This window comes from Adelges cooleyi, unplaced genomic scaffold (genome assembly GCF_023614345.1).
Source record: "Adelges cooleyi isolate 19-005CV unplaced genomic scaffold, UGA_ACOO_1.1 ACOO_flye_CR_arks_rails_tigmint_CR_PRNA_248, whole genome shotgun sequence".
NCBI classification, from domain to species: Eukaryota; Metazoa; Arthropoda; class Insecta; order Hemiptera; family Adelgidae; genus Adelges; species Adelges cooleyi.
Window position 1 is genome coordinate 106937 of NW_026095913.1, and position 25861 is coordinate 132797.

Sequence of the window (25861 nt, forward strand, 5' to 3'; positions counted from 1 at the left end):
ACCGATATGTTAGGTCTTTGTATCCTACACATATTTATATTGACTTCTTCTCATTTTACTTTGGTTTTTGACTGTTCATAGTTTATATCTTATCTATAAGGCACCACACCACCATTTCAGTTAGGTCCGTCAGAATTCCCTTGGGCGATTTTTTTTATTTAATAATAGTAGGGGGTCAGAGGCGTACTTGACAAATACGACACTTAGTGGTCACACAGTTTTGTGGCGATGCAACGCTTCTAGCGATTGAGCGTTCATTATGTACACTTATATATTTTTTTTCGGCTCGGGGTAAAATTCCCAGTTTTCAAAAATGTATTAAAAAACCGTTTGGCGTGCGCCGCGCGCATTATGACTAATATAAATATTATTATATTCGACCGACAGGTGCAGCAGTGCGGTAGTCTTCTACAAGCAGAATACATTATACACAACGGCTGTTTGTACGCACAGTTGTCCGGGTTTATAGGCAGCAAATATATTATATACATGCAGGTGTATACCCGGCACACTAATTATCCGTGTTATTTAATTTGTTATAAATATTTTTCTTTTTTTGGGAACCACTTCTACCCGTCGAATTCCTCGACCGCGGAGCAATCTTCTTCTTTTCCTATCCGACGCGGCTAGTCCAAGATTATTACCCGTGACCGAAAAAATTGAACACGTACTTTTTTCACCCTCCCCACCTCGCCTCGGTTGGGTCCCTTTTATCGGCCGACATCATCAGTGCCTTCATTGTTATAGCGTTTTTCACCGAAGAGTCACTCAGACGGAGGCGGCGTTGCCATCGAGCCGCGCTTTCTTTCTTTCTTTCATTCTCCCCCTCTATCTCTCTCTCTTTGTCTCTCACATGCACACACACACTCTTACTAGGGTCAACCAACCCCGGGGATTCTCCACTATAATATACATATATATATATATATACCTACTATGGCCATACCAAACAGCGGCCGGATAATTATTATCCGTGTGTATCCACCATTCGTCCGGCCGTTATAATATTATGGTCGACTTGCCACTGGGAATAGTAATGACTCTGCGGTTGTGTTGTGAGTACGACGGCGGGCACGGTTTAATGACACTGTATGCAGCAGCAGCAGCATTGCGTTGGCCGCGTGAAGAAACGGGAACAAGTGAAACGCATGCAGCAACAACAACAACAACAGTAATAATAAAATAGTTTCTGAAGAACGGTAACAAAAATTGAAACTAGCCACGAAAATACTAAACAGGAAAAAAATACCTAGATAATATAATCCATCACAAAGAGAAAAAAAGTTTGAAAAACATCAGGCGAAACACCGCGCGTGTACATGAAAACGAGTATAAGTTTTTTTTTTTTTAATTTGTCATTAACAAATGCAGCTCATACAATAAAGAAATTATACGGTGTGGAAAAATTGATTGAAAATTATATAATACTCGAGATCAAAGTTGAGAATAATCGAATATTTTTTTACATCTATGTAAATTATTGATAAAAAAAAATATCCGATTTATTTAAGTAACCATTCATTCGATTATTTATAACAATTCTATTTTGGTTATTACTTATTAATTATTTATTTTTAATTATTCGTTATTTTTTATTTGCTTGAAAAATTTTAATAATGTATAATTTTTGTGTGGGTAATAGATAGATAGATAGATATAAAAGTTGTCCAAGATAAAGTCAAATGTTTAAAATTATTAATTTTATTTAAATTAACCGTACCTACTATGACGGCAAAAACTCTTGAGGAGTAGTGGAAGCCAGATAAAGAAGAAAAGAATAAATTAATCGTATTATTTAAAATTAAAAAAAATCTCATTTTTTCATTGAGTCCATATTCTATCCATAAATAACATTAAATATATCAATCACCTTTTATCTGTAGTGTTAAGCATAAAGTTATTCGACAAATACAAAACAATAATCTACTCGTGAATAAATACTTTATTTCCTTGGTTTTATAATATAATTAGGTTAAAACTAATAAGATCAATAGATTTTAGATTACATAGTTGTTAATTATAAATTGTCAATTGGTTCACAGAAGAGGTAGTTTTTTTCTAAAAAGACAATAATAACTGTCGCATGTGAATGTCCCTTGGCATTTTAAAGCAAATACGTTTACTACTCAATAAATATAAAACATAAAATATATGTAATTATATATTATTTTTTTTTTTTTTTTTTGAGAAGCATGTATACCAAGAAATTGGTTTGATAAATAACACAAAAAGCCAAAATTAATAATAAAACTTCGGAAAAATCTAATACTTAAACTATGAAAATATAAAAATACATTAGTACACGCTATTAATCTAAAGCTATTAAAATATTTGTTTTTAAAATGTTATATAATCACATTGGTTGAGATCAAAGAATGATAGAGGGGGTATATAATATGAACGTTTCCCTGGGATTTTTGTTTAGTAGATTGGAATTTTTGTAAAAAATATTTTTCGAAGTAAAGGCGGCTATGAAAGGTTAACCTTCTATATTAATTCAATAATTTTATTTCGTCTAAATAAAATCTCAAGAGCCACATTTAAATTATAACATCCACGTGCACCGGCACCGGGATACAACAAATGTAATTTTTTTTCAGTATTTACTCTACAGCTGTATATTACCTACACTGTATATTATATATTATTTGTGTAGAGAAATTCAAAGAAAGAAACAAAGTGTGGCAACATTAATGGGAACTTAAAAAGTAGTTATGAGTATTGTGTAATAGTTCTGCTGGGAAAACAATATCCCATAAAGAATCTTCTTATGGCAATCACGCCTTCGGAGTATAGTAACATAATAAGTCATTAGAAAAACGTACCCAAACGATTTCTGAAGTAAATACATTTAAAAATATTTCTACGATTTGTCTAGAACCCATTGCATATTAATTACTTAGAATACTTTTTTTTGTATTATTCTACATACATAACAATTATTTATTTAATATTGGCTTTATCAGTAAAAAAAAATAAATAAATAACTTATCACTAAACCGAACATTTTTTACCATTAATATTTTTTTTGTTTCATACTCGAGCTACATTAAAAGTGCCAAATTAAACCGTTTAAGCCCAGATTGGTGGAAATAACGGATGTTAAACGTAAGAGAGAGATACTCGAGCCACACTAGTAGTATAACTTTTTAAATAGCAAGCTACAATTTTAAAAATGGAGTCTTCGTATTTTAATTAACAAATTGGTACAAATATTTTAATACTCAAAGTAAAATTTAAAAAAAAGTCGAAAGAGTGGCCCCTTTGATAAAATAACAATAATATTATAGCCCCTATAGCTGTGACCTAATTATGAACATAATAAACGGTTTAAGCGTTACTTAACGATTCATTATAAACAAAATTATATATTGGTTTTATCTTTGCTTTCAACGCACAAAAAGTTTAATGAGTTCTGAGTACTTTATAAACTTGATAGGAAATAAAAAAATATTAAAAAAATACAGTTTAATGAAAAACCTTAAAATTTCACAAGAAAATAATGTTGAATTTAATCTTAATTATTTTTTGGGGGCTAAGATTAGCCCTAAAAATTGGATTAATTGTTGAGAGCCATTTATAATAAAACGAATTTCACCTTTTGGGAGAACAAAACACATTAAGTGTAATTGATAAAAAAACAAGTTTAAACTCGGTCACTTTGGCCTAAAGCAGCTTCTCGCGTGACTATTTAATTACGTTAGTGGTCGAACTACCTGGACTACTTGAATTATTAAGTAACTTAGTCGAACTAGCTAATATTGTTTTTTTAACAATAGCTACGGACATAAATATTAAATTTAACATAACGTGGATCATAGCAAACAATCGATCATACAACGCTGGTTCTTTTATTCAAACTGGACTAACTTATAAAATCGAATTTTGTTATCGTCATAAGCGACAACATTTAAGAACAGCGTGTATAGTCTTTAGTCGTCCATTACAACCGATAAAAAAGCGTTCATTTTTTACCATCATTTGGGTTTCCGTAAAACTTACTATAATTTTCTTCGCATCCAATCGATTAATTGGAAAAAAATACATATAACAACTGAGGAGCGCACAAAAATCAATAATCCTGACAAGTATACGAATGTGACTAGATTGAATCTTTTATTGATATTGCAACAAATGCGTATGCGCTTTGTTTACCTATGTGTAACATGACTTAAAAAAAAAAAAGTCTAAAAATGCAATTAATTACTAACGTCTCAAAACCTATTGTTATCGACTGTAACGTCTTTAAAAGTAAATACCACACAAGGTGTCAGTGACGATTCGTTATACAACAGCTAGTCCACAGAGCAGTGGTTTCCAAACGTCAAAAAAATATATATATATATATTTAAAACGTGGCCGAAAACCTAATACAATAAGTGTTCGTAGGATTCAGACGAAAAGTCAATGGGAAAATCGAAAAAGTGAATGGGGTCGTTCGCTATGACACACGAGCCTACAAATAAAGTGTTAAAATAGCGTTTTCACAAGTATTGACCCGACACAGATGTTTTGACGTCACGTGCGTCATTCTAAACCAAATATCGATACGCCGAGATATACATTGATTGTGTGTTATTTAGGCGAAGTCTTATTATGATAATATAGGTTTACTAATAGACAATAATAAGCATAAATCAAGGAAATTTGTTTGAGTGCATAGTAAATACAACGACTGAAAATAACTCAATACATTACACGATTTATAATACTGAACACGTCGCCAAATGTGATGCACAAAACATTAATTCAAACTTTAATATTATAATAATAATAATAATAATATTATAATATAAAATAATAAATTTAAATAAATTCTTCAGTAAAAAATTGAATGATACAAAATTTATAATTTAACTAAACGGTCTAGCTACTTACCGCCGAGTTTACCGCTGGTTACCACCCCGTGACTTTGTAAGCCATAAAAACTTAACCTGCCTCTCTTCTACCGGCTACGGTTAGTACAATAATAATGTCACTTTCTATTTTCAGAGTCTGGTAACCAGACACACAGGCTGGTAAATATAGTAAGCAGCCATTGAGATATTTAAGCGCTTTACATACATATAATACAAAATCTATTCCGTTGTGTAATAAATTAGTAGGAACGCATCCTGAATATTAAAACTCATGTTCGACTAAGTTATCGTTAAGACTTCAGTAGCGACATCGGCAAATTAATTTTAATTTAAAAAAAAAAAAAACAATGAATTTAATGGTTCATACTAATTTAAGTAAACGAAGCCCGGTTGCGTGTAAAAACAACCACTGAGCTTTATAATAAATTAGTCAACGGTTATATGCAGCCTTGTCTCAATACCTCAATCTTACGATTCCTAACAACAGACTATACAGTAAATTCAGTACACTCACAATCAGTCTATTCAGTGGTTAGTGTGAAAGTGGGTTAAGTAGACACAAAAAGCTAGTGAGGTTAGGAAGGTCTTAAGTCATTGGTAGTTTGTGCAGCCGAAAAAGATAAAATCACACTAAAAAAAACTCTAAATGAGACCGGAAACTGGTGTCTAAAAAAAACATAAAAAAGTTTTAAAAATCAATAAATAAAGGTACGACAACTTCTTTATAACTTGACTGCTTAAAAAAGATTCTGATCTTGATGTACCAAATTACTGATATTATATTACTGATACTATAAAATAAAAAAAATTATCAACTTCCGCATCTTAGTTATATCTTAATAGGTATAATACCTAAAACAAAATTTGGAGGTATTTAAATATTTGTTTATAGAGTATTTACCCTAATAATAGAGCTGATAGAATATTCCAAGATTTTTACGTTCCCCTATGACAGTGTTAGAAAGGGATTTTTTTTTATTTAGAAATACGCACTAGATTTAAAAACGAATCGAAAGGGTTTGTCCGATATAGTGTAACACATCTAAATATATTATACGCGATATTTTACACCTGACGCTATGGCAACGCGATAGACAAACAAGGCAAACGGTCTACTTAAAATTATTATACTATGACCCCGGACCGCGGTCATCGTGCGTGCCTATTGTGTAATGGTGGTGCGGTCGTACCACAGGACCCGTTTAGTATAATATACACGTTGTGAGGATACTACTTGTCAACGTGAAGTGACTAAAAAAAAATTTACAATCCAATCCAAACCCCTATATTGTTATTAAGCACGAGCGTTTCAAGTGTTGACAAAACATGTTATATAACAACAGCTATGGTCGGTCCGTGCAAAAGGGATGCCGCCTCCGCCTAAACGACTGTAAACGGCTATTGTCACTACGGTTGTTCACCGTGAAAGAACGGGGTGCGCGAAGATTTAGTGGTTTATTGAGGCGGCGTCCTTGGCCACTCGGATCGCTTTCTAATATTTAACCGTCTAGCCGCCTTTTCTTTCATTGAAATTTCGATTTTATTCTCCTTCAACGCGAGTGCAGCGTGAGGCTGAAAGAAAAGAGCCCGTCAACGATCACTTTAATAAACCAGTAAATTACACGCCGAATTTACGGGGTGTTCGGACAACAAGGGACTTTTTTCGACCCCGCTCGTTGTGGTTGACCCAAAGACCTATATACACATATAAACCTCGTCTATATATAAACCGTACAAATGATGTGTTTGTTGTCGTTCGATACACAGTCGACTTGACCGTATATGCCGTTGCGCAAGGTAACCGTGGAGCACGTGCTAAACACATTTGTAAGTCATTGTTATTTGTGCGGCCGTTTTGTTATTCTTACATCAGAATACATAACATTTTTTTTTATTGTTGTACCCAACGGTGAATAATAAAAAATATATAAATGCATAATAAAATATACGATTTAAAGAAATCGCCTTATAAGCGCGTTTGAAGATGACGCCACACACCCTTTACGAGGGCGTTAGGTATGGACAGTTTTTCGCTGAAACTTAATACTAGCCTCACGGTGCCGTTGTTTTAGTTTTTAAATAGGGATACAGAAAAATCGAATCAGGTCGTTTTTTCTTTACTTTATACACCGCCTCATGGTGTCGGTTTTTGTTGATATTCATAGATATAGCTTAATTTTTATCAATTGGTTAAAAAATCCACTTTTTTCTTTTCAATTACTTTAATACAAACTTATTTAATTACACAAACAAAAAAAAAAGACCGTAGACTTTGAATAACATTGTGTTTTAGCTTTTAAGCGTCATCAAAGATTGCACAGCGACTACAGTCAAAATATGATAGTTCACAGTTGACCAATAATAATAAAGATAAATAGTGAAAAACTTTTAAAATAGATGTATGATAGTCTGATAAAAAAATTACTTCTCATAAGACATAACTTCCTCATTATTGTACTGAACAAGTACACTAGAGCTATATTTAAATCTTAATAAAAAGGGGTATGACGTCCGCTTAAAATGATGCCTTTTTTCAACTGTTATGTGTTGATTATGCTATATTATATCAATTGATTCCAGACCAAAAAAATTACAGGAAACAATAGGAACGTCAATACCGATGCATAATATTAATTGGCTTCCATCTCTAGGTAGTTGTCAAAATTATATACTAGCTGCCTCCGAAATACTATCCGACTTGCTTCCGGTGACCTTTAGGTTTTATGACATATCATATGACGTAACAACTTTATGTCAAAGAGTACTAGTTATCTCCAGCGTTAGGTAATAAATATTTTGTATCCGAATTGCCTCCCGAGAGTATCTGATTTTTACAAAATTTATATTAATGATTTTTTTTTTTTTATAATAGTAGTATTTACAAAATTTTACACTTAAATAATTTTTAACGTTTGGCGGCAGTCGTCATAATCTGTGGTTATCTGTGAGAATTCCCAAACTGACATGAGATTTTCTTAAGCGCGCACTTTTATGGAAAATAGTTTCTTGGCTTATTGAAAACAAAAGACCGTAAACTGTGCTCCTGAGATTTCCTCTGCAATTTGAAAATTTCTGCCGATATTCGAATTGAAAATAAAATTTGTTTCAATTGTTATTATCGTATGTTACATATTTTAGTGTACGCTATTGGACGGACGTAAACGGTTTTTATGGCTCGGCCGGTACCTACGACGTGTTCGGCTTTGTGTGCAGTTAGTTTTGGCGTACTTACGCGTATTTTTGGGGCTGTCTGAAAATAGGTTGGACTATCTGACGGGCCGGGGTGACCGTGACACTAATAATATTTTCGCGAGATAAAAATCGGCAAAACGCGGGGGAGGGGCGCGAAGCAGAGGGCCCTTGCCGTCCTTGCCTGAGCACATCGTGGCGAATTGCTCAGAAGTAGGTCACTAGTAACAATGTTAGCGGCCCCGCGATGGCCTTGAGCTATTAACAACTATTATATTATGCGCCCGATCGTCCGCTCCGCCGTCTGTGATTGCCGATTAAAATAATAGTAATAATAATAACAATAATAATTTAAATTTAAAAAAAAAAATCCGCAATCGATTAAAAATACCACTGAGCGAAAAACGGTCCGAGAAATACGCATAACGTTTTATAGAACAGACGAGTGTAGGTAATATTTTATTGTATTGTTACATCACGAGATAATAAGATAGTATTAATCACTATCGGCCTCAGCACTCAAGTAGACGCCACGTCATGTACAACTCCTGTGTATGCAAATTAAAATCGCACCAAAAAAATGTATACTTAATTTAACGCCACTCACCTTCGATGAAATTGGGTTCGTCATCGCTCAAATGACTTAAGTCCATGCATTTAGAGTCTGAAATTAAAAAAAAAAAAATGCTTTAATAATAAATCGACGTCAGTCGGTTTAGACGTGTTGTTGTGCACGTTTCATTGTTTCAAACACACTTATTAAATTAATGTACAACCGCCACAACTCAAAACACATTTAGACTTGACGATATTTTATTTAACTATACATTTTTAAAATCGACATTAAGTTATACGGAGACTATGGTTGAGTCCAACGTTTTTTTGAGTTATGCGAGTCTTATATTTTATTAAAGCAAAAATATGTTGTATTATTACCGTCAATAAATGTTTGATCGTCTTCGTTTAAATTACTCAGGTCCATGCACTTTTGATCTGAAATAAACAATTATTTTTTTTTAATTACAGGGCCAATTTGAGATTAAATATGGATTCACAGAGTATTAACAGAAAACCACGTTTAAATTGTAAATCCGCGACTATACACTAACATAATATTATTGTAATTAAATCCAAACATGTATGTTCCGTGAAGCACGCTATCGTGTGTCAATAATAAATATTTAAAATAACATAAATACGTCGGTCTGTTATGAAAATATAATTAACAGAAGAAAACAGTTTCAAAATCTACAAGCTCGAGGATCAAATAAAAATTGTACATACGACATTATACTTAATATTAATAATTTGTTCGAACAGAACCATATTTTTGTGCATTTTTTTTAACCGAAGTGTCGTTTTGTATATACTATTTTATGCGTAATATTACCGTCGGGTATAGATTGTAAAGTATCCTACATCGATCTATACAGTGTACATACACAACGTTGTTTCGTATACTCACCATAAATAAAAATACAAATAATAATTTTATATGACAAATATTCGTGCAACGGCTGAGTTCATAAACACATGTTTGCTCAGCTCACAGCTAGATTAGTCACAAGTAATATATATTTTTTTTCAATGTAAAGTAATGCAAATGCACCTTAAAAATTGGGATTAACGACCAAAAATGTGCACTTCACGCGTAATATGTATTTTTGGTTTTAATTAAGTAATTTTTTTTTTTTTTACTTTCTTTATAAATCCTATGTTTATAACGAATATTCTATACAAGGCGACGATTTTTAATTCGCAATGTAAATATTATATACTATATTATAATATAATAATAATTAAACATAAATTGCATCACCGTCGTGACCTTGACAAATGATAGACACGGGTGGGCGATACTGAAGGATGTTAACTTGACCGCGACATAAATACCCAACACGAATACAAGTTATTAAATAATAGTTTATAATACCGCTATGTTTGAATTCAAGCTAACTGCACAGGTCGGATCGACTACCGTTATTTAATATTTTATTAAGGAAAATAAAATATTTAATTTGCCCACGTTGCAATGTAAGCAACTAACCTAACCTAACATTTTGCTTGCATAACACATAATATTATACAATATAATTTTATTATCTCGTTGCCGCATCCATTAATTAAAGACCGATAGAAATTTAACACTTTAAATTCGAATACTAAACCTACATACATTTTGTACCTAACAGTGAACAACCAAACAAACAATCAGTGCTTTACTATCAAGAGTCAAACTTACTAATTGTGCAGTTAAAGAAAAAAAAACAAGTTAATATTAAAAACAAAACTTTAACATCGAGACAGAAATATCTAAAATTTTCCTATTTTTTTAAGGGGTAGACCACTTAAGTATTTATAATTCATTGCTCGTAATATAAAATGTTATGATATCTATACATAAATAAATTAATAACCCTTAAAATTAGCCACAATGTTATAACAGTTGTTGGTTAAATCCAAGTACGTCTTATCATTAGCTTTTTTTTGAGAATGGACCGAAAAAATTATATTGATATTGTTATATAAAAACACAAACTATGTAATAACCGTCATCCGTGTATGATATCAAAATGAGACCAATTTACCTACCACGTTAAAATTATGTTTCTGAAGCAAATGTTTGAATTGAATCCAAGAGCTGCGTTAAAAATTGGCAATTTTTTATGTTCTAATTACATTATTAAATAAATGTTTAATATATAAATAGATGGTGTCTAATAGCAGGGAGATGAATAAAATGTCAAAGGTCAAACATTTAGGTCAAAAATGCACGCAAAAGCGAAATAACACTATCGAATATATTAATAACAACGAACGAGTGTCGAAACGAATTCCTTTATCAATGTTATCTAATAAGTTTACACTTTACTGCAGACGGTTAGATAAACGTTCACAGGATAAGGTGTTTGAAAGTGATCAAAACACCGTATTCTTCTTTAATTTTTGTTTTAACCCGTTCATCAAACGTTTCTACTACGGAGGTCTGGACTGTTAAATTAATATTTTTCGTTTTGGTATCATACTAGTAACAGGTCTGCTGTTAAAGCAACTGTTATATTTCATTATTAATGATGTCTATATGGTGTTCACTGTTCATCTACATTCTCTTCCTTTACAATATAATATATATTAGGTACATATAATAATAAATTACCTTCGTTCGGTTGGTTACGCACGGTGGCCAGTTAACCGCATACACGGTATCCTAATAAGACCAAGCCTGGCATCCGAAGCATCCGAGAAACCACACGTGAGAGGTTTACAAATAGGATTTTTTGTGTTTAATTTAAAAATTAAATTAACAATAATAAAATTCAGCAGTTAGCACAATTGTATCCAAGGGGACTAAAATGTTATAAACTTAAAAGTAATAAATCACTTTCAAGAAAACGCAACGTAGGATGCAATTTAAAACATAAATATATATATATATATATACTTCGAACATGGTTCAAAACTCTAAATTCTAATACTAAAAATAATATGGATCTCACAGATTCTAATGTCAAAACTTGCTATTTATTAATTTGTAACTAATAATGTATATCGATTTTTTTTTTTTAATTCAAAGAATTTCAAAAATGTCCTATTATTTTCTCAATGCTAAAATAACAACCATTGATAAGAAATTAATGATGCTAGAACAAATTTGTCCAAACCAATCGAATAAAATGTTCTTTTTAATTATTTAAAAAAAGAAAACTATTTTCAATGAACGTAAAAATATCTACTTGACGTGAGGAACCACTGAAAATGTGATATACAATAGACACAAAGTAATGGCCAATGTGGCTAATAAAAATTGGGAAGTAGTATAAAGTCTCCTAAGAGATATTCATAAAAAAAACACTATCACAATGAAAACATTTTTTTAGAAATGAAAAAATCAACCCTTTCTTTTTTTTGCCTTTGTCGTAAACTAGTCCAAATGCGTGATGGCTAAGCATATTTCAACCCCCTTCCTCCTTGTTAGTGATCTAGAGGGTAACATATAGATATATATAAAATTATAAAGATTGCATACCACTGACATATTTAAGGTAAAATCTTGGACAGTAGTTATCCGTATTGAATTAAGCACTTCATATTATGTTGTATTAATTATATCAGATGAACGGTATATAATATCAAGTATATATTAGTATCGAGGAAATATATCATTAAGTATAGGACGATATATTGAATGAAAATTCCAAATACACAGAACTCGCCGGATGTTGGATATATTATTTAGAACTTACCAAATTCGTTTAACGCCATTCCATTTTTTTTTTTTTTTTGGAGGGGAGACTGTACCATCCAAGGGCGACGACGAGACATTGTGGTTCAAAAAATAATAATAATGGGTTACATAATAAAAATTTTTTTTTTTAAAACGGGACAATATGAATGATACGATTGCAATGGAGTGGTAGACGAGGCGTGCGTGACCTTGGCGGAGTCTGCAACTTTGGGGAAGTTTGGAGAAAGACATCCTATATAGACCTATACAGTAATTTAAAAAAAAAAAACAAATCTATTATATGTGTTTTTTTTTGTTTGAGCGTCGATTATATAGTATCAGTTAAATAACAAAATTAATAACGGTATAATACATAAGCGTCCTTAACGCAAGGTCGAACCAAAAACGGCGGCGACGGGGGACATCATCTTCGGTTAGTCATTAGAACAGATCGTACCGCATCTGAACGTAAACAATCTAGTACAAAATAGTTAATGGCAAAAATAATTTCAACGTGTATAAATATATATAATAATGTACCGAGAGATGTATGAGAGAGACAGAGTGATCAGACTTGTTATTATTATTGGCGTAGCTACATAAAGAATACCGGTCACATAGGTGTCGATTAAATTCGTTCAAAAGTGGGTCATAGGTAAATCAAAGGTGTGGGAAAGATGGCGGCTATGCTACACACTATATACCTAATCACGAAAAAATGACTTCACACCACGATTGTACTTCCCGAGGTCGTTTTACTACACGAGATAACACTAATGCATGATGCAAATGCGCGCGCACGCACACAGAATTGGACATACGTGTTGAACATGTTAAAACCAATTCGAAAGAGAGCAACGGTTGTCTATATTCTGTCAACACACTCAGGCCGATAGGGTACGATAAAACGAAAAAGTTTATACACTGTAAAAAAAAACCTAACGAAATGGCCAATCAAGGCATATAGAAATTCTTGATTTTGAATTTGTCAATACCCAACATTTTACAAATATTTAGTACAAAACATTTGACCAGTGACGCTTAAATTGTTATTTTCACATAATTCTGGATAATATATACTTATAATATTGTGTACATACATATTTTTTAATTGATATACAACATAAAAAAATGAATTATCATATTATTTACTTTTTTTTTAATGTATTTATTACAAAAATAAAACCACGACAGCAATCTAATCCGATAAATGATAATTCGCCGAAAAATTGAAAATCTAGTAATCGTATTAACTTTAGTGTAAATAAAATTCCTAACAATTTGATAGATTGCCCTTAAAGTCGTATAAAGGAATGATCACAACCCAATAACATTTATAACAGAACATTTTGAATATATTAAAATTACATTTTTTCAGAATTACGTGTATAATAGAACCTGTACCCTAAAGGTGTACACTCAGACACAACACATCAAACGATCTTTGTGAACGAATGTTCGTAAATAATAAATATTGACTCAATCAAAACGGTCTCGTTACTCGTTGACAATTGTTATTTGGTACTAGATAAAAGTAATATATTATAGTCTTGTTACTATATTTTGAATTTAATATAACGATTTTTTTCTTTAGTCTTGTCTGTGTAATTTCTTATATGTAAAATATGTTTTTGCAATATTTTATACGTACTATATAATATATAAAAATCCCGTCATATTATATGAGTCATATATATTTTTCCTCGATTATTTAATTTCTAAGTTAGATTTCATTAAATAAATTCTATACTAATTCTATAATATTAGAGGTTCGTTTAAATATACATTTGGTCAGACTATTACAACTGTTATATCTTCATTTACATTACGGATTGTAAAATGTGATATGCAGTGTTTAATGTTATGCGATCAGACGTCCCCATTTTCGAGCAGGTGTACCGCTAAATATGGTGATCAAATCTGAACAGTAAAGTTTGATGTGAAGGAATGGTAATTTGAGCATCTATGAATATGCTACATAATATTCATAAATATATTGATAGCAAAAAAACTGCAGGCGGTTTTTGATATTTTTTTTCTTTGTACCAAACTTTAACCTAATGTATAATTATTTAGTAGATCAATATAAAACGTTTGGTCCCTAAGCTAAATAATTTCTTCTTTTTTGACAAAGTATACGTGAACATGCGTATATTTGTTCTCGATTATCGAATTTCTATAATATCAGAGAAGTATATATTATATAGGTGTCGTTTATATTATCATTCTATTACCTACATCGAGTGAACTTTTGAAATAAACACGGCAATAAAAACGCGTTAGCAAAATAATAATAATCAAAACGCATCGGCCAGACTTGTGCATATTACGATTCAGATATATGTTATAACTGCTAAATCCGTCACTGTGGCGTGTACAAACACTGTACACACAACGCGATAACATAATAGTAATGATAATTACATTTGTAAGCACGACGTATTATGATTTTTTTTTTTGTCTATTATAAAAATTAAATTTTTTTTTAAAAAAACACTGGCGTGAGTATTATAATAATAAGACATATGTATAATATATGAATATATATATATATATACATGTGTACAACGGTTCGACGGCAAGCGGGCCAATGTCAGCCAGACAATAAGTGTGTCAGTAGGTCATCGCGAATCTTAACAAGATCACCGCCGCCATCGCCACCACACATTATACGTTATTACGCGATACAAATATATTTTCACTTTCGTTTAAAATACTTCGCATGCACAACCGCACACAACACACACTTACGCATTCAAAAAAGGATAATACGCCGCCGCGAGCCGTCTATTGAGTCATATGGACTGGCCATTGTTTTACTTTTTTTTTTCTACACACCGGAACACAATGAAAATTCGATCCGTCCTAACTCGTGTCAAAAATATCGTAGAAAACAACATGCAATAGCTGCAAATTATATAACATAATAATAGGTATATGATATGAAAAAAAAAAAGTTTTCTAAAAACTTACAATAACTAACACATAAACCACAAGTGTTTTTTTTAGCGGGGTCTAGGTTTTTAAAATCTATGAAATTTTACAATAGTTTCAGATAATTAAATTCAAAGCTGGTTACATTTCTATACATATAATTATATTTAACCATAATAATATAGCAACGTGGTCATTTATACACTGTTGAGGCGAAATCAAAAAGTGTTTAATACGGAGTTTATTCGAGAATTGGTAATGATCATATCGAATATTTGTCAGTAAAACATCTTTCTGTTTGTTTTCAAGCTTTTTTTTTGTCTATTTTATTAAATCTGAAGAAACATAATATTTTACTGAAATTTTATTAAAAAAAAATTGCTTTTTTACTTGATTTCATGAAGTGTATTGTTAATCTCCCAACAACCCAAACCTACATTCGCCAGTAGGCTGCGGAGAGTTTTTCTAAAATAATAAATCCTTTCAGTTGTTTTTAAATTTCACAAAACGAGCCGGGGCGGCGTACTTTTCGGTGTCAAGAACGAGGAGCCTTTCGCCCTCCTCCGGGGGTTCCAAGGGCGCGTGAAAGTTGCATTGACCTAGAGGGAATACCGTCGGGCTGCAAATGTAGCAAATCCCCTCCACCTCCCACAGGAAATTATCAGTTTGCACTTCTTCTCCGTTCAGCACATGCACGGTGCTCTCCCGTTATACGTACTTGCCCTTTACAATATTTTTAGAATCGTGTCAATGTCTCGACCGACTGACTGTTCTTAACGTAAAACGCTCCGAGTTTTATTATAACCGACACGACACACGTTAAAATAAAATAGGTACCATACTACAGCAATCATCCGAAGTTCGTGTACTAGAACCTTAACCTAAACCGTGACTCATTTAACCGCCACCTAAATTTCAATAATGTCTCATCTCGTAATAATATGCACAATAAAATATTGCCGCGCAACCGATCAGAAGGCAAGAAGCACGACTTTATTGAAAATATTTTTTTAATTTAAATGTTTAAAATGTGTGTTTTGCAATTAACTAAATAGCCGATTTACAATGAAAAATAGCAAAATAATTACAATTTGTCGTCAAAAAAGACATTTATTGAAATGCTCTTGAAAATTGTTAGCAGTTCAATAATGTCTAGCAAAACTAGCAATATACTTTTATTTTTTTTTATTTGCTAATTATGAATATCGACGGTTGTTTTATGTAATACAGAAAGGTTAAAGAGTCACCGTTTGATCATCAGCATGATTAATGTCATTGAACACTAAATTCCCATACACAATAATAAATCCTATCAATATTAATTTTACATCGAATTTACTGCGTTTACAATCAGTCATTATTCGGGAGTTAATTCATTTTGAGGGATCAAATGACTACTGTTTATGCCACGACTATAAAAACTCTGCTTGAGTATTCAATTAATTCAACAATAATTATACATTTATCGGGTTAATTAAATGATGTGTGTTACTACGTTTACAAGATATAGTATAGTTTACGCGAATTTAGCTTAATCTGAATCAGTAAACAGCTGGCGTTAACAGCGTATCAACACTAAAAATTTGAGGCAATTAACTTCAATCTAATTCGTATTACTTAATTCACATTTTAAGACTAACTTCGAAATTAAAAAAAAATATTTCTACAGATTATACTGTTATAACTAAATAAGGTACATTAATATTTAAAAAAAAGTAATTAATTAATCAAGTCATAATAATAATAATGAATTTATACAATATTTGTTTAATTTGTACATTGTAAATGTTAGCATATACAAAGTAGCATGGAAATTGGTTCCGTAAATGTGTGTTCAGTTTTAAACGTGCATGTAAACAAATAATAAGATATTATTATAACACTAAATAAATTTGACCATTTTTTTTTGGACCAACCCCTAAAATATATACCTTATATTAGTGGGATTTTTGACACTATATTCAAATCTGACCACAGATTTTCTCTAGCACACCTACCTAGTTAATTTTTACAAAACATTTTAAGTTTTAACTCGACACCGTATAGCGATACTTTCTGTACATTTAAAAAATTGTCTAAAATGTACTTCAAACAATGTTTTTTATTCTATTTGTTTTCTTGAAATCATAAACTGGTTTCAGAATTAATACAAAAGGCGATTAACTAGACCTGCTAGGAAAAATTCGTGCCAGATTCGGATTCAGTGAAAAAAATATATGGATTTATTTTGTATTATTATAATTATTTTCAAAATTGTATTGTACAGTGTTGTACTAACTATTGACTAAAAAACGAACACGCGTAATTATTGTATATAGATTTTATTTTTAACTAAATAATGACAACGAATACAGCGTATTCTTCACTACAAATCTGTATTGAAAATTCCATACACCCTTAGTTATGATTTTACATTGTACAACCAAATACTTTAATAAAGGCCCGTTTACACAATGATAGAAAACGTGGTGGTTGCTGTCACAATAGTAGCTATTACGATAGTGATGGTAAAACTCTCAACGTGTAATTAGCTACGATGGTCCTATAGGTCCCTATAGCACTATCATGATAGATACTATCGCAAGAGTACTATCATCGTGTAAACGGGCCTTAAGTGTAAAGGATATAAGGGGTGTTGGGCGATTCTTTTTGTTTACTAGTACGGTAGTAAGTGAATGTGCTACAGTACAATTGTAATATTCTAAGTAAGTCTACTAGCTAAATACGCTAAATTTCAGATAGAAAATTCTACAACATACCTGTGAGAACACCGTGTTGTGACATGGATGGAGTTAAGTAACGCTGGAAGAGTAACGGCAAAGCCTTCGCTGCTAATGACCCGGTTAAGGGATGGAAACACAAGGACGAATATAGGTCACTTTTTGGATGTGCCGCCGTAGGCCGCGCTAGGGATGATAGTCCCAGGACAGGGAAACGAGTCCTGGAGAATAACGGGAGTGCGATTGCGCGGCAGCACAACGATGGGCGGTATAGTTTGACCTCGCCATCCGGGAAATGGGTCAAATCGAGTCCTTTGGATTTTTCATTTTGTCCCACCGCCATATCGAACTCAACAAACCAACAACAAAAGAAGTCTAATAACCCTATACATAAATACACCCCACCCCCCACGGACTGTTTCCTATAAGGAAATGTGAACTACTACCCGGTAAAAAACTTACACTTCATTTTCGCATTTATGTTAAATAACATTATCGATAACAGATTATCTAATAGGCAAACTATATGATGAAAATTTTACGGTTTAGGAATTCAAATGACTCTTTTACATGGAATTTTTTTTTTTCGGTGGGCACTTGGCATTATAACTGATTCGATATTCAACGATAGATCAACTTTTACTATGTTATTCTGCTTTTAAAACCAATGCGTTTAGACATATAAATGGTTTATAAAAAGCATGTGTACGTATATATCATGAATTGAATAGTTTGAGAAATGGCGCTTGTGACTTTTACATCAAGTACTAATTATAATGTCCTAACAAATCCAAAAACACCATGATCCTATTTTTTTTATACGTTTTTCAAATAAAACCTACAGTTTATTTCTTTAAAGTTAAATTGCTACTAGTAAACAAATTATAAAAAAAAGCTGGCAACTATTAAGTAAACTTTATTAAATTAGACATCAATCAAAAACGTCAATTGAAATTACCATTTTAAATACTTACGTTGAGCATAAGCCAATAAAAATCTGGGACTGGGCCGTTCAATTAATTGCTAGCATTTTGTTTAAATTTAGTATTTAAATACTTGTCCGTCCAAATACGTAACCTATTGCATATAATGAAAGTTTTAAATGATCGTCAGCCGAAAGAAAAATTGACCTGTAATTTGTTAAATAATGTTATTACTTACTCGCCTACTACAAAAAAAAAACAACTCAACATTTGAAAAATTCACAATGCCCATTGTGCTACTTTTTATGAAACTGGTATAATTCACTACCTATTCGAAGGTCGAACGACAGATGAAATATGTAATGTACTTTAAATAGGAGACAACCAAATATGTATATTTGAAAATATAATATTATTTGTATTATACTTAGATATACCATTACATAAGTCAAAGCTATTTATAATAAAATATTACTAGAATAGAAACTCTTAAAAAACAATTTGAGAAAGACCTATATTTTAGTTTTATTGTACTTGCTTATAAGTTATTCGTTTTCGCCAAGCATGTTTTGTTTTAAATTAACTCTAAACAATTATTCAAAATTTACTTTTTTTTGAAAAAAAAAGTCTTTTTAAAAATATCTTTAACCACAAACAAATATCGCTTATTAAGAGATCGATTTTATTAAAATATTAGTGTTTAACCTAACAATATAATGTAAATTCCATTATTTAGGTCATAAAATAGTATTTATAATAAAATGATTTTATATCAGTTTATTTGCTAGCGAGAAACTATTTTCTTTTTCAATCCTCTTAGGTTCTTTGCTACCAGAGCTCTTTATTATATATAGATCAATTTTAATATTTATTCAATATCTATATGCATAACTCATATATCTTAAGTCTTTAATAACATAATTTTGAATCACCTATATTAATAATTAGTGGTTTTATTCGTAAATTTAAAAATAAGGTTTGATGACCGTATGTACCTACTGTAAAAAAATGTTGACGAATTCATCGTCTCGTATATAAACAAAGAAATGATTATACCTACCAAACGTTCTATGTCAACGAACTTGTATATTTTGTTTGAGTTTGCGATTTTCAAATGGTTATACAACACATACACACACATCAGTATAAAAATTGTTAATAGGTTGTTATTATTATTATTTAATTTTTTTTTTTTTGACTTCCTCGTTTAAATTACTTTAGTCGCGTGCAATGAACTATAATATCACGTAGCTTAACATATTTTTTTTTTAAAAATTGAATAATATAAAACAATATAATTTATTCCAATTATAGTTTATGGTTTTTCATTGTCAGGTGTAACATTAACATTGTTTCTATAATATTATAGTGATAGATGTTTTCACGTCAAAATTACTCAGTATTGTATAGGGAATGATTAACTCATATGCTTAATCTGTGTGTGTAGTGTGTATATATATTAGTACAACAACAAAACGTACTCGGCGAATTTGTCTTCAAAATAAAGTTTCCGTATACAATCATTTAATAATAAATAATAAAAATATGGATAATAATAAGAAATATACAAAGAATAATTGATGATCAATACCACAATACGGAAATAAGCGTACTATATTAGAAAACAATGCTTATAAGGCGCTTCGACAAAGAACAACATTATTGAAATATATGAAGTTTCCAATAACAACAGAAAATATGCATTCGATATTAAACAAATAGTATAGCAAATTTTAATATTTGAGTGAACATTTAATGCATATTATACTAATTATATTAATATATTATTTTATATCGCTAGTATATTGAGTGCGCGTTCCTGAAAATGGTAAAGTTATGCAATCAGTTAACACTGGCGCAAAAATTAAAAAATATAATAAAAAAATATTTAGCCGATTTGAAATTATAATTTATTTATTTATAATGATGTAAACCTATACACGGATATTATAGTTTTTAATTAATAGCAAACTGATAATATTTAACGACCAATACAAATTAAATAATATAGCTGAAAACTGAGAAATAATAATAAAACAAATTGGCAATAACTCACTTCTATAATAGCTGTCTGGTAATATAATAGTCGACTATTAATAAATTATTACCATTTTTCTATGACTAAATAAATAATTGACTAGAGTTATGGTTTTAAATCGGTATTCTGCAAAAAATATTGCCTATACTGTACCCCTTATTCAGTAGGATGTGTTGCGTTTCACGAGAATGTGGACCTACAGCTTTAAGGGGTTTTGCATAGGCAATTTTTGTAAAAAAAAATCAAACGTATACAAATAAATTTAAAAATTGTGTTGCTCTACTAAAAAGTTTCAACGTCTTTTAATTTTTACAAATCTATACTAAAATTATAATTACATAGAATAACATTTTGCCGGACTTCCAAAAGTTATACATAATTACAAATGATTTTTAATTTCATCTTTTAACAAAATTGACATAAAAATTAAAAAAATATGTTTTAAGTAATTTTAACTAAAAAAAAATGTATAAACACCAACGCAACATTTACATAGAAATTTATACCTTTTTTTAATTAAGGAAAATGATTTAATTACTTTTAAACAACTAATAGTTATCGGTTGACCAGATCACACAACATAGCTTTTTTAACCCACTTCATTTTACTCCATTTTATGTCAGATATTCTGCACAAAATTAAGGGTACTAAAAGAAAAATAATTGACCAAAACATTATGAATTCTTGAAAAAATCATAAAAATAGGTCTACAACGTCCTTTTATAAAATAAATATATATTTAACGGTTTTTCTACCAGCGTTAAGTAATAAAAATGCAAGAATATATAAGTAGAAACCCAGTAAATTAGTTTACTAAAAATATATTATGTATTTAGACAAAAACACATTGTTGTAAAACAAATACCTTCTGTTCCGCATTGAAGTTAAAATTGTCTAGGAGATACAGTGGATATACATTTTTCCTGAATGACAATTACCACAGGTTTTCCCTAATTAGTATGACTTAATACTATAACGTCTAATTAGTAAGTCATATTATGGTTAGTTTGTATTCTAGACTAGAGTTAAATGTGTAGTCCGAGGGCTTACACGCCTTAATGATCACGAATAAAACTAAAATAATTATCGTTGTACAACGAATAATTTAAATTAAATGACGTCCTACGTAAATGGACATAGGAGTTGTAAAAAAATGAAACTAAAACTAGTATCACTCGCTATGTATAAAAAAGAAAACAATCAAAATTACCATAAAAACAGGGTGTGGCATATACGTACCCGTGTTGCTTGTGTGAATTTGACGTGTACGTATCAAACAGTTAAATACTTTTATAATTCTATATGCGAGGTAGTAGAATATATTAATTATTAGGTAAAAATAGTGAAATTTTAATATCATTAGATATCATACTAAATTTTTTTAATAGTTTCATCTAAACGTATTTGCGTTTCAAAATTGATCAGTGATACCCAAAATAATAAGCACAGTTGATGCAAACGGCTATTAATCTAAAATACTACTTAAAAACGCAAATTATTTTAACTGTCTTGTAAAAAAAAAAATATTTTAATTTGATTAATAAATTGAATTTGGACCGTTGCAAACTGAAGAGAGTATAAAACCAAAAATCAGATGAATGCAAATCATTGTTAAATGCAGTTGAAATTATGATTTTCAAGGCACAATTTTGGGTGGCTATGTTTTATACACTACTTTTGGTAGCAAGCTCAGTCACCTGTTTCTTTTCAAAGCTAATAATGATTTTTTATAAATTGTCTATTGTAATTTCCCCAAGTCGGTTCTTTTTTTTATATAAGTATCCTCATAAGCCATAACGCTCATCTTATTTTGTTAAAAAAAAAAAAATTGCACATAATTATTATCCTTAGTATGCGCTACAACTACGAGTCTTTTAAACATCGTTTTGGCTTGGTCAATTGAATTCCGGATGTGTCCATTAATAATTCATCCTCTTTGATCTAGGACTAGTAGGGGAAATCGTAGTCACGTGCAAATGCTATGCTATGGGTCAACGATTACAACGTTGAATTTGTTTCGCTAACCGAACACAATACATTAAGGATACTGACATTATTGTTGTCAATACAATTTTTACCTGAACAAATGGCTGAGGAGTGTTACTTCCGAAGACCTGTGGGAGGAGGCACGCTACACCCCCCTCCCCCTCACCAAAACTCTCCTCTTAGCTTTACGAATTTATTTTGTATTGTAAAAAAGGCTGTCACAAATCAACAGTGTAATTGATTCCACTATAAATATACACAAATAAGTATCATGTTCATCAAACAGACGTATAAATAAAATTTGAGATTAAAAAAAAAAAAAAAATGTTTAATAGACTTTTTAAAGACAATATAATTTAAAATTGTTATCGAGCGCGTTCAAACGTATCTGATGACAAAAAAGTAAGAACATTAGTTTTTCTTAGAATGACGAAATCAAATAATAAATTTACTACAAATTACACTTTATTGTTAGAATATACTTGTGCGGTTTGTGATTTATGAATTAAAATCATATCAAATAATTGGTACTTGATCCGTGATCATTACTTTAAAATACTCGTTTATACTTTTTATGTAAAACGTTAAGCTGCAATTGTGGAATAAAAAATGGTATTTGTTACCATAGCTAATACTAAGTAACCATCCTTATATTATTATTATTCCTATATATTATTAGCTGAATTCCTCGTGTTCTCTACCCTTATTTGGTAGCTTCTTCGTTAGATTTCCGCTTATAATCACAAAACTATATTCGATGTTAAAACTGAAACTATGCTTTTAATTTAGTAGTAATAATAATAAGGCATTTTAATAAAAGTACGGATAGCATTTAAAGATGACGATGAACGCCAATGTTTAATCTCGTATAATTTACATACAAATATTAATTCAATGTGCTTGAAGCTGTTTTCTATTTGCTCGGATTTCAGGCTGTATAATATTTGGCTTACTTTTAACGCCCGTGTTTCAAATTTATACAAAATTAAATTTAACATAAACGTTATGTCACTTATTCAACAATAAAATGTCTCCGTTTTCCTTAAAATAAAAACAAGTTTCAAATAAAATTGCTGTCTTACACCTCATAATCATCAAATCAAACCTTGCAAATCAACGTAAACGTCCAATCAATTAGAATATAAATATATTTATATATATTTTTTTTAATTAATTGTTAGAAGTAATCAATTTGGGATTTAAAATTCGAAAAAATGTATATATATATATATATATATATATATATATATGTAAAATAATAGGAACACTAATTTCGATTGCTATGATTTTAATTTTGTTCCCGTATATTTTTGGTAAAGTTTAAATGAACAACAAATTTAAGTATTACTGCTGTTTTTTAAGTGGTGATCTACTTTAAATAGGTTGCCATGGTATAAATGGATTTTTGCACGCTATGTTATGCCAAAAGCTCTTGTCTGCGTAATTTTTATGTGTATAAACATTTAACATTGGCCAAATATTCGATACCGTTATTTTATCATAAAATATTATATGAAACACACTAGCTTAACCTACAAACGTTAGAATGATATTTTGTAAATGTTATACGAGTTATTTAAATTAAGCGTAAAAAACGTGCATACTGAAGCAATTATTTGCCAATTTTTGTTAATCCCACGAAAATACTTCTATTTAATTGTAATAAACAGAATTGTTTGTATTTTTTCATTATTTTTTGTTAAAAAAGTGGGTTTTTTCTTTTACCTTTTTTACAATAAAAACTATGAAACTACACAAGATCGGATTAAATACGATAAATAGAATTACACTTTGTAAAGACCTCGAAGTACAAAAAAAAAAAAGTTTTTAATATTAAAACAAAATTGCACATCGATAAAAACATGTTTACTTCCTGCTTTTCAGTTTATACATATGGTTTATAAGTTTTATGTTTTCTTTTTGTTCCAACAACGCAAAATCGCCTAATAATACCTTCTAGTAATAGAATTAATTAAATTGAATTATAATATTACACTAAGTTTTACGTAACACAATAAGTAACATTTAAAATATGAAAGAAATAAGTAGGGGGAGGGCTGCTGGGGGGATGATGATTTGTCATGTTTTTATAAGTATTCTATTATTGTAATATTATTTTTAAGACAATCAAATGTACGTGTTTAATTAATTGTAAGTGGGTCTTGTACGCAATTTATATTATGCATTCTTAATGGCTAAAACTTGTTTTCAATAAATATTTTACAAATATTTTTTTTTTCTAAACCGTTTAAAATGTTTTGTAAAAATTGTAACAACGCCTTATCGACTCCCACGTACATCATCAAGCGTATGAGCATTTATTAGTAAAAAAAAAAAAAGGTTTAAGCAGAACCAAAAAGTCAAATTGATAAGTTAAATAATTATACGTAATGTACAACACAACAAACAAGTGTAATCAGATACGTCATCATCGCTTACTATTAAAACTATATTCCCCTCCCACCATAGAAAAGGGGCCACCTATAAGGAGTATATTAAACAGTCAATTGTATTGGACAATTTTACTAGAATACAAAACGTGTTGGCAGCCATATACAACGCCAAGTACCGAATAAAATATTTTCGCAAAACAACCTTATAAATAAAATATTTTTTAAGTTAATTATTTTACAAAAAAAAAAGTAAAATTCTTAATCTTGACTTTTATTAAGAAGTTCAACGCAAAAAAACACCATTATGAGCTTACAGAATATAAAACACACAAATAAGACTATGTAATAATAACATTAACACAAAAACAAAAACAATTTATGGCGAAATCCCAATAAATCTTATACTTAGTTGCCAATTTGAAAACGAGAATGGAGACGGAAAAGACTAAATCATTTGGAGCTTTATACGATGTAGACCCGCAACCAAATAAATCTGTCGGATAAATTCAAATTTACATAATATTATTTATTTATTTATTATTATTTTCTTTTTTGGACTTCCACGATGGTACAAGAAATCCAATACCGTTCTTA

At 30.4% G+C, this 25861-nt stretch overlaps 1 protein-coding gene across 4 annotated transcripts in view; it reads right to left on the minus strand.

The window, feature by feature from the left end:
* Positions 1-25861, minus strand: part of LOC126837363 (nuclear hormone receptor FTZ-F1-like) — a 68958-nt gene that overhangs the window by 39652 nt on the left and 3445 nt on the right. Inside the window, exons 1-3 of one of the 4 annotated variants that reach the window (XM_050571253.1) lie at positions 17967-18006; positions 8985-9041; positions 8656-8712 (exon numbers count right to left, since the gene is read on the minus strand). In XM_050571253.1, coding sequence (XP_050427210.1) covers positions 8656-8712; positions 8985-9041; positions 17967-17991 — 139 coding nt within the window. In that variant the 5' untranslated portion in view covers positions 17992-18006. Of the gene's footprint in view, positions 1-8655; positions 8713-8984; positions 9042-9157; positions 9180-9438; positions 9458-17966; positions 18007-25861 lie in introns of those variants that run through there. The other 3 variants (XM_050571255.1, XM_050571254.1, XM_050571252.1) reach the window with 3 other exon arrangements.